This window comes from Saimiri boliviensis, chromosome 10 (assembly GCF_048565385.1).
Source record: "Saimiri boliviensis isolate mSaiBol1 chromosome 10, mSaiBol1.pri, whole genome shotgun sequence".
Classification (NCBI taxonomy): Eukaryota; Metazoa; Chordata; class Mammalia; order Primates; family Cebidae; genus Saimiri; species Saimiri boliviensis.
In genome coordinates this window covers 49,084,374-49,101,549 of record NC_133458.1, presented here as the reverse complement: position 1 = coordinate 49,101,549, position 17,176 = coordinate 49,084,374, and the positions used below count along the sequence as shown (strand labels likewise).

At 39.6% G+C, this 17,176-nt stretch overlaps 1 protein-coding gene across 3 annotated transcripts in view; it reads left to right on the top strand.

The window, feature by feature from the left end:
* The first annotated feature begins 1,276 nt into the window (after positions 1–1,276).
* LOC101053256 (B cell receptor associated protein 29) overlaps positions 1,277–17,176 on the top strand; it is a 37,233-nt gene continuing 21,333 nt past the window's right edge. The window contains exons 1-4 of one of the 3 annotated variants that reach the window (XM_010344250.3): positions 1,277–1,529; positions 2,123–2,228; positions 5,882–5,982; positions 16,092–16,242. In XM_010344250.3, coding sequence (XP_010342552.1) covers positions 2,137–2,228; positions 5,882–5,982; positions 16,092–16,242 — 344 coding nt within the window. In that variant the 5' untranslated portion in view covers positions 1,277–1,529; positions 2,123–2,136. Of the gene's footprint in view, positions 1,530–1,606; positions 1,695–1,719; positions 1,941–2,122; positions 2,229–5,881; positions 5,983–16,091; positions 16,243–17,176 lie in introns of those variants that run through there. The other 2 variants (XM_003921098.4, XM_010344244.3) reach the window with 2 other exon arrangements.

The window sequence follows — 17,176 nt, the reverse complement described above, 5'->3', positions numbered from 1 at the left end:
AATTGACTTTAAAGTCATGGTTTGGGAGTGTTATTAACAGATTTTGTTATCAGTGGGCATCCCCTGAAAGAATTTAGAATCTCAGACTGAAATAAAACAGTTCATAATTAAAGTATTATTCTATATTGCCAACATGAAAACTGTTATAAGGAAACAATTATGTAAAACAAAAATGTAAAACAATTATGTAATTCACGTTTGGGAATATTGAATGAATCCATTTTAACATAAGCACTGTGGTGCCGTCTTTTTTCCTTGGTACACTCTTCACTTTTCAGTTAATGCGTTTTTTTAAAGATAACTGGCTTTTTCATTTTCTATGAATACTGTACAAAATAGATATGGTCAGAACTTTGAATTGAATTACCCTACTTGTGTGAGCACAGCATCATCATCCCTAGAGTAATGTGCTAGGTGTTTAGAAGGAACCAGTGTGGATGGGCAAGAAGTTCTAACACATTTGATAAAAAGGAACTTCCTGGCGCGGTGCCTCACACCTGTAATCCCAATACTTTGGTAGGCCGAGGCAGATCACTGGAGTCCAAGAGTTCGAGACCAGTCTGGGCAACACGGTGAAACCCGGTCTCTACTAAAAAATAAAACAATTATCCAGGCGTCATGGCAGGCGCCTGTAATCCCAGCCATTCAGAAGGCAGGAGCGAAAGAATCGCTTGAACCCGGGAGGCAGAGGCTACAGTGAGCCAAGATTGCGCCACCAGAATCCAGCCTTGGCGACAGAGGGAGACTCCAACTCAAAAAAAAAAAAACAAAAAAAGCACCTTCCTTATGGTTAATTTATGTGCAAAGTCTTTTTTCTACTTTTTTGTTACATGTGATCAAGAATATTTGTGATAATTAGGAAAAAGCACCAACTTAAATGTGTTTTTGAATGTATTACATTCTATAATAATTATTTTCAGCATTTGTTTACTATTCCCCAGATAACTGTCACCGGGATAGTGCTTATATTTACATTCCTGATACGTTGTCAATATTGAAAAAAACTCAACAATTTAAATGTATACACACAATGTGAAAAGCTGAAAAATAGTAATTGAAAGAGTATCAGCATAACCGACTTTTCTGTCAGTCCCCAAACAGCACCCTGAAGTTGGCTGCCTCTTCCTAGCCCACGGATGGGAACAGAACACCTACGGAGTATGTTGTGATACTACAGTTGCTCCTACCTTCTCCAGAACAAAATGCTGCACGACACCTCATCCTGGCCCTTTATTAAATAGAGCTTAATTTTGGACACAAACAGTTCCCGCCACAGAGAGAGGACGTGGCAGGAAACGAGTGCTTCTCAAAGCGCGTTCGCGGAATTTGCGCCGGCCAGTGCAGCCCCGCCGCCCGGCGCCGCTCCTTAGACCCGGACTCCGCGGGGCGCCCTCCCACCCGGGCCGCACTTGGCAGCGGAGAGCCTGCCCTCTTGAAGAAGTGGCGCTCGGACCCCCAAGCATCCGGTCAAAAGTCTGACTCCTTCTTTGACTCTGCCGCCAGTTAGAAAACAATCGTTGCCAATACACGTAGGCGAGGCGCCTGTGACCTCGGCCGGGACGGGCGCCGGGCGGGAGCGCGGGCGGGAGGCGGGGTGGGGCCCTGTCTGCCCTCCCGCGCCCGGCCGCGGCGTCTGACGTCCCGAGCGTCGGCGGCCGCGGAGGAGCGCGGGGAGCGAGGCGGGCCGCGGGCGGGTAAGGACGGCCGCGACCCGGGGACCCGTGGGGCGCTAGGCCGCGGAGGAAGAGCGCCGCTGCCTGGTCGGGAGAACCCGGCGGAACTGGCCTGGCCCGGCCCCGGCCGCGGCGCCCTCCGGGAGCGGGAGGGCGGCGAAGCGGGGCGTTGGCGGAGGGAGGCGCTGGGCTTCTGTGGCCGGGAAGCTGGCGGAAGAGGCAGCGGCCCGCGGGTCGCCTCGCCGGCTCCACAGGACTCCCGGGGAGGTGACGGCACATGCTTCCCGGGCCACCCTTTCCCCGTTCCCGGCCGGGGTCCGTGCCGGCCTCCCCAGGTGGGGGAAGGTCGGACACAGTCCGCCGCCGCGGCAAAAACGCTGCGCCTCGGGGCCTTGAACCCGGTTTTGTTTGCACGGAAGCTAGATAAAAATAAGTGTTTCCCCATTTAGGTGTGAAGAAAAAAATGACGCTCCAGTGGGCGGCAGTGGCAACCTTTCTTTATGCCGAAATAGGACTCATTTTAATCTTCTGCCTACCTTTTATTCCTCCTCAGAGGTAGGAAACCTTCAAATCCTTAGCAGTTGTAATATTGGATCACTCCTTTAGACTGTGTAATGTAAAATGGAAAAGTTTTCTGAAGATTAAAAAGTTTCGAATGCCTTTGAAAACAGTCACCTAACAAATTAGGTAGCATATAATGACAATATTAAAATAACATTTTATATAAAACTCTGTTAAGTGTACAAGTATAGTAACCTTTTCTTCCCTTCTAAAAGGAAAAGGGCCTGTACTGTTGATTCTGTTGATTACAGATATAATACAGCAGCGATTATTTATCACCTGTCCTGCCTTGTCTCGGGTTTTACCTTTCTATTATTGCGCTGTGAAGCCATGAACTAAATAAATATAAATGGATAACTCATGTTTACAGTGTTGTATGGGTGTAAAAATGTTTAATTGAGGCACTGGGACAGCCATTTAGAAACCAAAGCCAATAAATTATTCTTAGTTTTGGCCTATGTAACCAAGAAGTAGTTTCATTACTGTTTAATGACAATTTTACTACTTTTTATTTTTCATAAAATTAGTGAATGTGTATTAAAAGTGTTGAATGTGTAAAGTATCACAACCATGTATTAGCATTGAGTCTTTAGTGAAACAACTTCTAAGGTTAAGAACCAAGTATAGTATTTCTAGCCAAGCACTGGCTCATTTTACCCTTGTAATAATCCACTTTTTAGTCATTTGGTTTTAGACCCAGAAATTTGATAGTATGAATGGGGAAATACACATGTAATAAAAATGTTGCAGGACATTTTTGCCAGTTCATACTCCTGGCATAAAAGAAAATCTTTCATAAATGAGATTCTAGAGATAACCTATTAAACTAAAGTTTCTCCCAGGACTGGGAGAAACCGTAAAGTTTTACCTTGGCTCAGGGTCCTGATAGTCTTTCACAACTCCTAACTTGTTTCTTACCTGCCTGGATTTCTGCTCTCTTCTGTCCTTGTCTATCAGCTAAGTTAAGCTCAGAATGTTTTTTTCTTACTGAAGAAAAAAGTTGAATTATACTGCAGGGTCTATGATATTTGATCTATCCCACCCGTGTTCTTTTTTTTTTTTTTTTTTTTTGAGACGGAGTTTCGCTCTTGTTGCCCAGGCTGGAGTGCAATGGCGCGATCTCGGCTCACCGCAACCTCCGCCTCCTGGGTTCAGGCAATTCTCCTGCCTCAGCCTCCCGAGTAGCTGGGATTACAGGCACGCACCACCATGCCCAGCTAATTTTTTGTATTTTTAGTAGAGACGGGGTTTCACCATGTTGACCAGGATGGTCTCGATCTCTTGACCTCGTAATCCACCCTCCTCGGCCTCCCAAAGTGCTGGGATTACAGGCTTGAGCCACCGCGCCCGGCTAATCCCACCCGTGTTCTATAGATCACTTACTGAGACCCAGGAGGGCAAGTAGCCTAAGGTTACCCAGCTGGTAAGTGACAGATTCTGGACAAAAATCTGGCTCTTAGTCTAGTATTCTTTCTACTCCATCATGCTGCCTCTCATCCTGTAGGTTTTGTTTCAAACTCAATAAAACCCTGTTTTGCCTTTTGATAATATTTGCAATGATAGAATACTATATATTCAAGAGAAAGAAAGATCTTGTTTATAAACATCTAATTTATAGAGAAGGCTTAAGGGTTTGCAAAGAAGAAAAAATTGTTAGTTGATCTTTTCTCCATCAAAGTGGTCTATAAGTTATTGATCAATATTTTTCTTCCTGCCATATAAAAATGTTACCTATCCTGATAAAGTAGCTATTAGATAGATGTGTGTATATGTGCACGATATATAAATATACTCTCATGTACAAATATAAAGAAAATATGGTATGTATGCACACAGATCATTTACAATATGTCCTTACTATGTGTCTATCAATATCTTTTTATCTTATATGTGTGTGTCACCATAATCTTTAAAGAAAATATTTCATCATTTAGTCTCTGTTCTTCTCTTACATAACCCAATGGTTGAAAGCACATGCTCAGAAATCAGGTCACCTATAACTGTATGTTACTAACCCTGGGCATGCTTTTGATCTTCTCTGATCTGTTTCCCAATCTGTAAAATGGAGGTAGTACTAGTGTCTACTTCATACGGTAGTTGTTGTCATTAAATTAGAGAAAACATGCAAAAGTACTTAGAACCATAATATAGTGAGAACACAATATATATTAGCTATGATAAGGTGCTCAACTGCTCGTTGTTCCCTACAGGAGGTCTCTTATGTGCCCTTTTACACCACACCAAACCTTGAAGAAATAAGTAAATGTACATTTGGACCTAGATCGAGATATTACCACTTATGCTCTCTTAATAATATAAACGTTTTATATTGCATAATTTATATGTTGTCTATATAAAAAGCTTGGAATTGGAAGCAGACACAAAAGGAACCAGTTCATCTGTATGAATGTCCCTCTCCCCACCAATGTCAAGTAGTTGCTTAAAGTTGTTTTCAAAGTTTATTAGTTAATCATTTGTCCTAATCTTAAAGTGAAACTTTTTTCAAGTTGTAGTGCATGAAGCATATATAAGTGCTTTTTACATTTTTTTGCCTCCTTCGACTAAAGTTTTACTCATTTAAATTGCCCTTGTACAAAGTCTGTTACCTTTCCTTTTGTGTGATGGATTGTCACTCTGCCGTTTATAACCCATGCTTTCTTACCTCTGTCTTTGCCTTGTGCTGTTCAATCTATCTAGGCTGTTTATTTCCCCATCTCATATCCTCTATGTTTACATCTTATATCTGTAGTAATTACATGGTTTTATATATATGTGTCATGTGTGTGACTGTTATCAAACTACATATTTAAGATTTTTTTTTCAATCTATGTATATAATTACTGGGTGATTTTTATAATTCCCTCATGGTTAAAGTAGAGAAACTTTTACTTGGAGTATATGTTAAAAGTGTACTACGTAGGCTGGGTGCAGTGGCTCATGCCTATAATCCCAGCACTTTGGGAGAAAGAGGTGGGTGGATCATGAGGTCAGGAGTTCAAGGCCAGCCTGAAATCCTGCATCTACTAAAAATACAAAACTTAGCTGGGAGTGGTGGCACATGCCTATAGTCCCAGCTACTCAGGAGGCTGAGGCAGGAGAATCGCTTGAAGCCAGGAGGCGAAGGTTGCAGTGTGCTGAGATCGTGCCACTGCACTCCAGCCTAGGCAACAGAGCGGACTCAGTCTCAAAAAAAAAAAAAAAAAAAGTGTGCTGTGTAAAAATCAATGTGCAGAGTTAGACCCCACTCCTGAAATGTTGCCAATTGTTAGAACAACTTATCTTCATTATTTCTAAGTCATTGCTCTGACCATGAAAAAGATACAGAGTAATAGCTTCTATCAACAATATAACATTTTACTACTGCCAGAATTCTGTTTTAAGGTTTTGTTCCGGTATGTTTAATTCTAGAATATTTAAGCCACCAGAGGATAATTAAATATTTTATTAGGTTATTATTGAATTTGAAAGTTATTTTTTAATTTATGAGGTATTCTATGTCATGTCAGAATTAATGAATTTTAAAATTAAATTTCTGTAATTCTTTTCACTTGCTACACAATTACCAAAATGTTACTTCAGTATTTAGAAAGTATTTCAAAACTTTATTTTGCTTTTTTAATACCTAATGTAATTTTATTGCTTTACAGATGGCAGAAGATTTTTTCATTTAGTGTCTGGGGTAAAATTGCAACTTTTTGGAACAAGGCTTTCCTTACCATTATCATCCTATTGATTGTTCTTTTTCTAGGTAAGTACTAGATCCCTTGTTTGAATAAGTATAACTCTTTTTTTAATGAATTTCTTGGTTTTTAATTAATAGAGTTGATGTTGCTATTGGTACACAATTGACTTTGTATAGTATATTGATAGTACATACAGTGGATACTGATATGTTGATACACAATTGATAGATACTACCATTCCGTATGTTCAAGCTTAAGTTTCAACAGGGTGCAATCATTTTTAACCTCTTTTAGGTTATTTTAAGATTTAGATGCAGTACATTAATGCATAGCCTGCTGTTCAGAGTTACCAGACATTATTTCTCATGGTGTTGTCTCTCCTTTATTATTGTTAAGGCCCAAGCACCCAGGAGCTTAGCTGTTAGAAAGGCAAACAAAAGAATAGAATCATTAGGCTCTCCAAAGGAGTCTTAGATTCAGAGTGTGAATTTTGACTGGGTTAAAAAAAAACATAGCTGGGTGCAGTGGCTCATGCCTATAATCCTAGCACTTTGGGAGGCCAAGGCGAGAGGATTGCTTGAGTTCAGGAGTTTGAGACCAGCCTGGGCAACATAGTGAAGGCAACAAACCTTATCTGTACAAAAAGTGTAAAAATTAGCCAGGTGTGGTGGTTTGTACCTGTAGTTCCAGCTACTCGGGAGGCTGAGAGACTGGAGGATTGTTTGAGCCAGAAGTTCAAGGTTACAGTGAGCTATTATACTCCAGCCCAAGCAACAGAGTAAGACCCTTTCTTTAATAAACAAACAAACAAACAACTATGACATAGATTTGGGGACTGCTACAAAAATTTGAATATGGAGTAATTGTATAATATTAGGGAATTTTTGTTAACTTTAGTTGTAGTAACAGTACTGTTACATAACAGGAGTCAGCAACCTATATACCCTGACAGCCAAATGTCTATTTTTGTAAATAAAGTTTTATTGGAAAATGACCATGCTCATTTGTTTACATAATATCTATGCCTGTTTCCATCCACAAATAACATGGTTGAGTAGTTGCAACTGTATGGACTGAAACATTTAATATCTGCCTCTTTACTGAAAAAGTTTACTAACACTTTTTATGTAAGGGTATGCCCTTAGTCTTAGGACATGCATGCTGAAATATTTAAAGAGTCAAGGTCAGGAGTTTTCAACTTAACTTTCACATGTTTTTTAAAAAGACAAAGCAAATATGGCAAATTGTGAACAGTTGCTGAATCTAGGTGTTGGGATTATAGATGTTTGTTGTACTTGTTTTTCAGCATGTTTTAAATTTTCATAACAGTATTTTAGAAATTAAAAGTAGACCTTTAGGTTCTTGTCATACCAGAAGTTCCATGCGTCTAAATAATCACCATGTTTTTCTAGTTGTTGTTACTGAGCTTAGAGAGATTAAGTGACTTGTCTAAGATTACCCAGCTACTTCTTGAAATGCCCCTTCTTGCACAGAGTGTGTTTTCCCTCAGAATTCCCTCAGAGTTGTTGTGTTGTGGGTTAAATAGGATTTAGAGAGGCGAGCTTGGGAACCTAATCACCACCTTTGATACCGTTTTGTGAGAAAATGTCTTCCGTGTTCCAAAGCACCAACCTCTCAAGTAGAATCCTCTTTATAAAACTAAGAACATCTGGTATGAGAAGGAATGGTGTTGTCAAAAACTGAAAGCTAATTGTATCTGGGTGTGAATGGTTTGTGCCTCTTTTCAAAATGTAAGTATTTGTTTCATGGTGCATTATTAATGTTATGGATTGAATCTCTAGCCATATAATTAGCCATAATAAATCAGTAAAGAACAATAAGGAAAACTGGTTCCAGTTTTGCCACCAGCTAACTAAATGGCCTTTGAAAATGGCTTTTATTTCTCTGGGTTTGATTTATTTATCTTGTGAAATGAAGGGAGAGATGGGAATACTCTCTGCAGCTTCTACTAGAGTATTGTGATCTTCTAACTCTAAAATTATCACAAAAATTTCTACATAAAACTTTCACTTATCATGTTAGGGAGAGGAGCTGTAGTATAGGTTCTTTTGGTTACGTTAGAAAGCAACTTGGCCTGATGTGGTGGCTCACATCTGTAATCCCAGCACTTTGGGAGGGCGAAGTGGGTGGATCACCTGAGGTCAGGAATTCAAGACCAGCCTGGCCAATGTGGTGAAACCCCATCTCTACTGAAAATACAAAAATTAGCTGGGTGTGGGGTCGTGTGCCTGTAATCTCAGCTACCTGGGAAACTGAGGCAGGAAAACCGTTTGAACCCAAGAGGCAGAGGTTGCAGTGAGCCAAGATCGCAGTGTCATTGCACTCCAGCCTGGGTGACAAGAGCAAACTTCATCTCAAAAAAAAAAAAGAAACCAACTTGAACTCACTTGACCAAAAAAGGAAAATTTTAAATAAAATATGGGGTTGTTGCAGAGTGGCCCAGGGAAGCCAGATTCTAGGGAGGGCTTAGTACTTGGAACTGAAGTGTCCTTTTCTTGTCCATACATTTTCCCTATATGTATACTTCATTCTTCCTTTATTATGAACTCCGATACTCTACCTCCAAGGCAGAAAATAAGTACCACACAGCTGCCAGGTGTTACCGTTCCAGACATATGCAAGGATTAATTCACCATCTCTGAATCCCAATTCCAAATCAAAGAAAAAAAATTGGACCCACTGGCATCAGGTATTCACTCCTCATCTCCTATAACCAGGAGAGTCACGAGGCAGAATCATGACTGCTGGCTGAAGCCTGCATCTTTGGGCAAACAGGGAACAAGGACATCATGGATAGTTAAGGCCAGCAGACAGGTACTTATCCTCTAGGTTTCCATCCAAAATGGAGTAATGACACTTACTTTCGTGTTTTAAGATTTAAATGCAGCCGGGCACGGTGGCTCAAGCCTGTAATCCCAGCACTTTGGGAGGCCGAGGCAGGTGGATCAATAGGTCAAGAGATCGAGACCATCCTGGTCAACATGGTGAAACCCCATCTCTACTAAAAATGCAAAAAACTAGCTGGGCGTGGTGGCGCGTGCCTGTAATCCCAGCTACTCAGGAGGCTGAGGCTGGAGAATTGCCTGAACCCAGGAGGCAGAGGTTGTGGTGAGCCGAGATCGTGCCATTGCACTCCAGCCTGGGTAACAAGAGTGAAACTCTGTCTCAAAAAAAAAAAAAAAGATTTAAATGCAGTAACATATATAAAGTGCATAGTCTGATGTTCCAGTCACAACAACGACATAAATAATGCAAAACCAGTGCATTACTCATGCTTAATTTATATTTTACTTTGAAATTTATTTCCTTTTTCTTAGTTGTATCTCTAAATAAGGTAACTTTTTTTAATACATTTTCTTTTTATATGTATTTATTCATTTATTTTTCTTTCTTTTTTTTTTTTTTTTTTTTTTGAGATGGGGTTTCACTCTGTCACCCAGGCTGAAATGCAGTGCTGCTCTCTTGGCTCACTGCAACCTCTGCTTCCTGGGCTCAAATAATTCTCCAGCCTCAGCCTTCCAAGTAGCTGGGACTACAGGAGAGAGCCACCAACCCCTGGCTATTTTTTTTATTTTTTGTAGAGACAGAGTTTTGTCATGTTGCTCAGGCTGGTCCCAAACTCCTGGGCTCGAAGCAGTCTGACCATCTCAGCCCACTGGTTTCTGGAGGAGGTCACGTCCGAGTTAAAGCCTCTTCCAGGAGCTTCATAAAAGCGTTTTATATATATTGCAGCATCAAGCAAATGAGTATGTTCATAGGATTAGAAACTAAGACTTTCAGGAATAGATATGGCATACAAATATAAAGTCAAAAATTAAGAATTTTTAAATTTTGAAGTGATTTATATGGGTTTTATTTTAGATTATGGAAATGTGGAACTAGATAGAGGTGGTAGTTGCACAGCATTGTGAATATACTAAGCATGACTGAATTGTTGTTCACTTTAAAGTGGTTTTATGTTATATGAATTTTGCCTCAATAAATTAAAACCTATTTTTTTTCAAACACATTGGAGTATGCCTTTGGTCATGGCAAAACAGGTTGTATTAGACTGTTCCTCCTGTGTTAACAATTATGAACCCTTGATAAAATATGAAAAAAAAAATATTTGAAGCCCTGGTAGAGCAACCAAAAGCAGGCAGAAACTACAGAGAAGTCAACCCTTAAAAGGAAATCACACTGGGTGAGATCACATTTATATAACCTTTCTTCCAACCACTTTCTAGTCATGTGGCATAGGCAGCTATATAGAACTCAAGGCAAAAAGCCACTCTTACTGACTTAAGGGGTCAGAGGTCAGAGAGATTAGAAAACAGGAGGGATGTCTAAGAAAGGAGAGAGCCCGGAAAGAGAACCCCAAAATCTACATGTAAACTCGCCTCAAATTCCTGGTTGGCTCTGGAACCATCGATGTGTAGGAAAGATTCCAGGGAGCTCAACGGAGAAGTAACAGCCAGCTGAAAGCCGCAAGGCTGAGAAGAAATTTTGGCTGCTGGCCACCAAGGAGAGACAGTTTGAAGTATGAGCCTCATCATGTTAGAGAGGCTTGGTAAAGACCTTGAACCTTGCCACTAAAATCGCGGAAGGACTACTCCTTAGGAATAGAGACTATATCTCAGGAATTAGGAATTTACTGTAACTAAGACCTAAAACAAAAAACAGACTTAACCCTAAAAATGTATAAAAATCAAGCCTCTCTAAACAGCTATAAACTGTACATCAGCAGCCCCCAGCGTTTTTGGCACCAAGGGCCAGTTTCATGGAAGACAATTTTTTATAGGCAGGAGCCAGGGGATGGTTTCGGGATGATTCAAGCATATTACATTTATTGTGTACTTTTATTTCTATTATTATTACTTTGTAATATATAATGAAGTAATTATGCAACTCATTGTAATGTAGAATCAATGAGAGCCCTGAGGTTGTTTTCCTGCAACTGGACATTCTCATCTGGGAATGATAAGAGACAGTGGCAGATCATCAGGCATTAGATGATCATAAGGAGCATGCAACCTAGATCTCGCACACGTGTAGTTCACAATAGAGCTCACCCTCTTATCAGAATCTAATACCGCCACTGATCTGATAGCTCAGGCCATCAGATGTGAGCAGTAAGGAGTGGCTGTAAATACAGATGAAGCTTAGCTCACTGGCCTGTCATCCACCTCCTGCTATGTAGCCCGGTTCATAACAGGCCATGGAGCAGTACTGGTGTTTGACTCCTGGGGTTGAGGACCCCTGCAGTACATAATCTTTGCAAGGATATATGATTATACTAAACTCTGTTCACCAAGATACATTATACTCTGGTTCATAAAACAAGTCTCAATAAATACAAAGGACCGAAATCCTACCAAGGATTGGAATCATATAGAGTATGGGAGTTTTGTTTTTGTTGTCTAATAGCGATAAACTTTTTGCTTTGCTGCCCAGGCTGGTTTCAAACTCTTGGCCTCAAGTGATCCTCCCCCTTCCCAAAATGCTGGGATTACATATGAGAGCCACTGTGCCCAGCCCCTACAGAGTATGTAAAATAGAAATCAGTAACAGATACCTGGAAAACCCATACATGTTTGAAAATTAAACAAGACTTATTAGTAATCCTTGGATCAAACAACTCACAAAGAAAATTAGAAAATATTTTAACTGAACAATAATGAAAATACAATATATCAAAATTTGTAAGATGCCATTAAAGCACTGCTTAAAGGAAAATTCATAGGTTTGAATGCTTACTTTTTAAAAAGAAGATTTAAAAATCAGTGATTTCAGTTTCCACCTTAATATCTACTCATTGAATACTGACAGTGAAAAAAATAATATTCACTTGGTTTTTTTAAAAAAAGGTTAGCAGGTTAGGATTTAGAAGGAAACTTTCTCATTCTGATGAAGATCTCCAAAAACCTCAAGCTAGCATCATACTTAAATATCTAAGGCTTCCCCCTTAAGATTGGAAACAAGGCAAGGATATTCACACTCTGTTTATTCATTTAAGTAATAGATGTCCTAGCCAGGATAAGAAGTCAGGAAAATAAACAGAAGGCAAAAGATTGCAAAGAAAAAAGTATAACATTCTTATTTGCAAATGGCACAATTATTTATATAGAAAATCCTGGCCTGGCACAGTGGCTCACTCCTATAATCCCACCACTTTGTGAGGCTGAGACAGGCAGATTGCTTAAGCTCAGGAGTTTGAGACCAGCCTGGGCAACATGGCAAAACCCTGTCTCTACCAGAAAGTACAAAAATTAGCCAGGCGGGCTGGCTCATGCTTGTAGTCCCAGCTACTCAGGAGGCTGAGATGGGAGGGTCACTTGATCCCAAGAGATCGAGGCTGCAGTGAGCCGTGATGACACTACTACACTGCAGCCTGGGTGACAAAGGGAGACCCTGTCCCAGAAAAAAATAAAAATAAAGAAAGAATCCTGAAGTATCTACAAAAAAGCTATTATAACAAAGAAATTGATATAGTGGGTTCACAAAATGCAGGTCAGTCAGTAATTGTATTTCTTTACTATAAGGAGTAAACAATAGGCAAATGAAGTTTTTTAAAAATTTAAACTCTTTTCTGAATACACCAAGAAGCCTAAAAACCGTAGAAATAAACATTATAAAGAGGCACAACAGCTATATACAAAAAAACTACAAAAATATTGCTGAAAGAAATTAAAGAAGATCAAAATAATGGAGGTATTTTCATCATTTGGAAGACTGTTCTTAAAGAACTGATCTACAGACTTAACACAGAAACCCAACAGGCATTTTTGTAGCAGTGGATCAGTTACTTCTAAAATTTATGCAAACATGCAAAGAATTCATATAACAGCCAGAAAGTCTTTACAAATAACAAAATTGGGAGACTGACACTACCAGATTTCACCAGTAAAGGAGAAAATAAAAACAGGTATCTTGCTGATTGCAAAGGTAAAAACAGAGCTTTACGAGGGAGAAATCAGGTAGTCATGATCTGTGATGGCTAATTTTGTGTGTCAACTTGGCTGTGCCACAGTGCCCAGATGTTTGGTCAAACGTTTTCCTGGACATTGCTGTTAAGGTGCTTTTTGGATAAAATTAACATTTACGAAAGTGGACTTCGAGTAAAGCTAATCATGCCCTCCAAAATGTGAGTGTGCTTTATCCAATCAGTTGAAAGCCTTACTGGAACAAAGACTGACCTCCTCTGAGCAAAAAGGAATTTTGCCAGCAGATAGTCTTTGGACTGGAACTATTTTTCTTCCCTGGATCTCCAGACGTCAAGTCTACCCTGCAGATTTTAAATTTAACAAGCCTCTACAAGCATGTGAGCCAGTTGGTTAAAATAAATCTCAAGCTCGCTCTCTTTCTTTCTCTTTCTCTTTCTCTCTCTGCCCTCTGCCCCACTCTCCCCCATACACACACACACACACACACACACACACACACACTCTCTCTCTCTCTCTCTCTCTCTCTCTCTCTCTATTTTCTCTCTCTCTCTGTCTTTCTCTCTCACTCATTTTCTCTCTCTCTCTCTCTCTCTTTCTCTCTTTCTCTCTCTTTCTCTCTCTTTCTCTCTCTCTCTCTCTCTCTCGGTTCTGTTTCCCTGGAGAACCCTTACTAATACACCATTTTAACTAAGTAATCAAATTTAGCATCAAAAAGTATGAGACAGGCTAACATTGCACAGCATAAATTATGAGGGATTCTTGCCAAAAATGTTAAACCTAATCCAATCAAGTATTTGTTTTATTTTATTTTTACTTTCTGAGGCCTGGCAGAACCAATCAAGTCTGACTTCTAGTTTTCTAAAAATATAGAAGTTAGAGAAAGAAATTAAACTACACTTCCATCAGACAAATTCAGAAAGTGAGAACTTTCTTTTTGCTTATTTTTTAATATTTAAAAAAGACAGGGTCTCATCACGTTACCCATGCTGGTCTCAAATTCCTGGCCTCAATCAGTCCTCCTGCCTGTGCCTCCCAAAGTGCTGCCATTACAGGCATGACCCACCACACCCAGCCAGAATATGAGAACTTTCTATTAAACAGTTGACCTGGCACCTTTTTAATAAACGTATTGTATGTCAAAAGACTACAGAAACAGAACTATGTGTGATGAATAGCTATTGTAAAATTCTCACTTTGAAAAAAAATTCTATGGAAGACACTTAAGAGACAAATAAATCAAATTACCCAATTTTAAACTGGGTAAGGGATCTGAATAGATATTTCTCCAAATATGATATACAAATGATCAACAAGCACATGAAAAGATGTTCCACAGCATTAGCCTTCAGAGAAATGCAAATCAAAAGCACAAAGAGATGCCACTTCACACCCACTAGGATGACTGTAATCAAAAAGATAATAACAAGTGTTGCTGAGGATATGGAGAAATTGGAACCAACATACACTGCTTATGGAAATGTAAATTAGTACAGCTTCTTTGGAATACAGTTTGGCAGTTCCTCAGAAGTTAAACATAGAGTTACCATATGGCCCAGTATATACCAAGAGAAATGAAAACATATGCTGGTGAAAAACTTGCACATGAATGTTCATAGCAGCATTATTCATAATAGCCGGAAAGTGGAAACAGCTCAGTGCCCATCAACCAATGAATGGGTAAACCAAATGTTACCACATTCATACAATGGAATATTATTCAGACATAAAAGCAATGAAGTAGTGACACATACTACAATTCAGACAAACCTTGAAAACATTACTAAGTGAAGGAAACCAGACACAAAAGACCAGATATTATATGATTCAATTTATATGAAATGTCTAGAACAGGTAGTTCTGTAGAGACAGAAAGCAGATTGGTGGTCACCAGGAGCTGGGGGAAGTGACGGATGTATATAGATTTTCTTTGTGGGGTGATGAAAATGTTCTGAAATTAGATAGAGGTAATGGTTGCACAACTTTGCAAATAAACTAAAAACTACTGAATTACACATTTTAAAAAGGTAAATCTTTATGGTATGTGAATTATATCTCAATGAAGCTGCTAAATATAAAATAGTAGTCAAAATGGCCTCAGTTTTCTACCTGGAGTCTCCTTGTGTGGCAATAGCTCTTACCCAGGACTTCAGTTGGTCACATGAAAGGGGAGCATTCTAACTTGTTCATACCTCCAATGGATTTTGAGACTTCTAAGGCAGATGCCTTCCCTAGTACATATAAGAATCCAGTGACTAAGAATACATTAATTATAGATGATAATAAGCTGTTATCTATTTTCCCCTGGAAAGAAGTGGTTCCCCTGCATCTGAGACTTCCCAGAACTGAAAGCATCAAAGAAGCAAGTATCCGAACATTTCCACTGGCAGCCGCCATCCACTACATTTCAGTGAGGGGAGTGTATGCTGCCATAGATCGAATCCCATTTTAACAAACCTATGCCAGTGGAAATTTCAGTGTAACTAAATATTTTGAAAGTCTCAATGATTTTTTTTTTTTTTTTTTTTTTTTGAGACGGAGTTTCGCTCTTGTTACCCAGGCTGGAGTGCAATGGCGCGATCTCAGCTCACCGCAACCTCCGCCTCCTGGGTTCAGGCAATTCTCCTGCCTCAGCCTCCTGAGTAGCTGGGATTACAGGCACGCGCCACCATGCCCAGCTAATTTTTTGTATTTTTGGAAGAGACGGGGTTTCACCATGTTGACCAGGATGGTCTCGATCTCTTGACCTCGTGATCCACCCGCCTCGGCCTCCCAAAGTGCTGGGATTACAGGCTTGAGCCACCGCGCCCGGCCCAAGTCTCAATCATTTAAAGTAATAATATGTAATAAAATGTGAGTATAGTAAGAAATAGGATAGTCTCTTGGAATTGATTATCATGGGGCTGAATTTTAATCATTCTAGAGACAGAAAATGTAAAGGGTGATAGTTTGCAGTATAGTTAGAGATGAGGAACGATAAAATGATGGCAAGTACTAGATGAATAATTTTTAAAATGCTGTACTAATTCAAAATATGCTACTAGCATCCACTTATAGAGCACGCATTTTGAGCTTGAAAACTTCCCAGGTACTGTAGAGGGAATGCAAAACATCACCTCTACCTAAAGTCCATTATTTAAAAGTTTGGTCAGTTATTCTAAAACTGCTTTCCATTTTTAACAAGTTTACATTCTTAAAAGCTGAAAGTAATGTTTTCTTTTTTTCTGTAATAGATGCTGTGCGAGAAGTAAGGAAATATTCCTCAGTTCATACCATTGAGAAGAGTTCCACCAGCAGACCTGATGCATATGAACACACACAGATGAAACTTTTTAGGTCTCAAAGAAATCTTTACATTTCTGGATTTTCTCTATTTTTTTGGCTGTAAGTAAAAAAAAATAATAATAATAATAGTAGGAGCACAATTTAAAAACATGATTTTGCTTTACGGTCTCATTTTGTCCACCTTTACAATAGATTTTTTTTTTAAGAGAGACAACCTTTTGCTCTGTTGCCGAGGCTGCAGTGCAGTGGTGCCATCATAGCTCGCTGTAACTTTAAACTCTTGGGTTCAAGCGATCCTCCCTCTTCAGCCTCTCAGCTTTCTAGGACTACAGGTGCACACCACCATGTAGGGCTAATTTTTAAATTTTTTCTAGAGATAGGGTCTCACTTTGTTGCCTAAACTGGTCTCCAACTCTTGGCCTCAAGTGGTCCTCCCACCTCAGCATCCCAAAGTACTGAGATTACAAGCACAAGTAACTGTACCCAGCCTACTGTAGATTGTTAAATAACACCTTTGTAAAAGAACTCAGATAAAATACCCAAATAACAAACAGTAGTTAACAGCTTGTAGGTTTGCCAAGTCCATAAGGCCTTGAATGACCAGGCCCCCGTCTCTGTGGAGCCTTGTCTCATATGTGTCTTTGATGTGTACAATGCATTCCACCCTTACTGACCTTCACCATTTAGTCATTCATTCAATCTTGCAACAAATATTGATTGAGTTCTATAGTGTACCTAACTCTTTCCTATTTTATGATCTTCACACAAGCTATTCCTTTTGCCAGAATACTTTTCTTCCCTCATTTCCTGGCTGTTATTCATCTATTAGCCTCTTTCTCAAAGGAGCCTTCTGTGGCCATCACTACCCTCAAAGTAGGTAGGTCTTCTCTTATAGGTGCTCAAAGAATATGTATATATACTTCATTTTCTAGTGTCATTCATGGTTGTAATTCAATACTGTTTTAACTTTTGCTTCCCCAAATAGGAGCTAAACCCCTAAGGACATGGACTCAGCTGTTTTCCACTGTGTCTG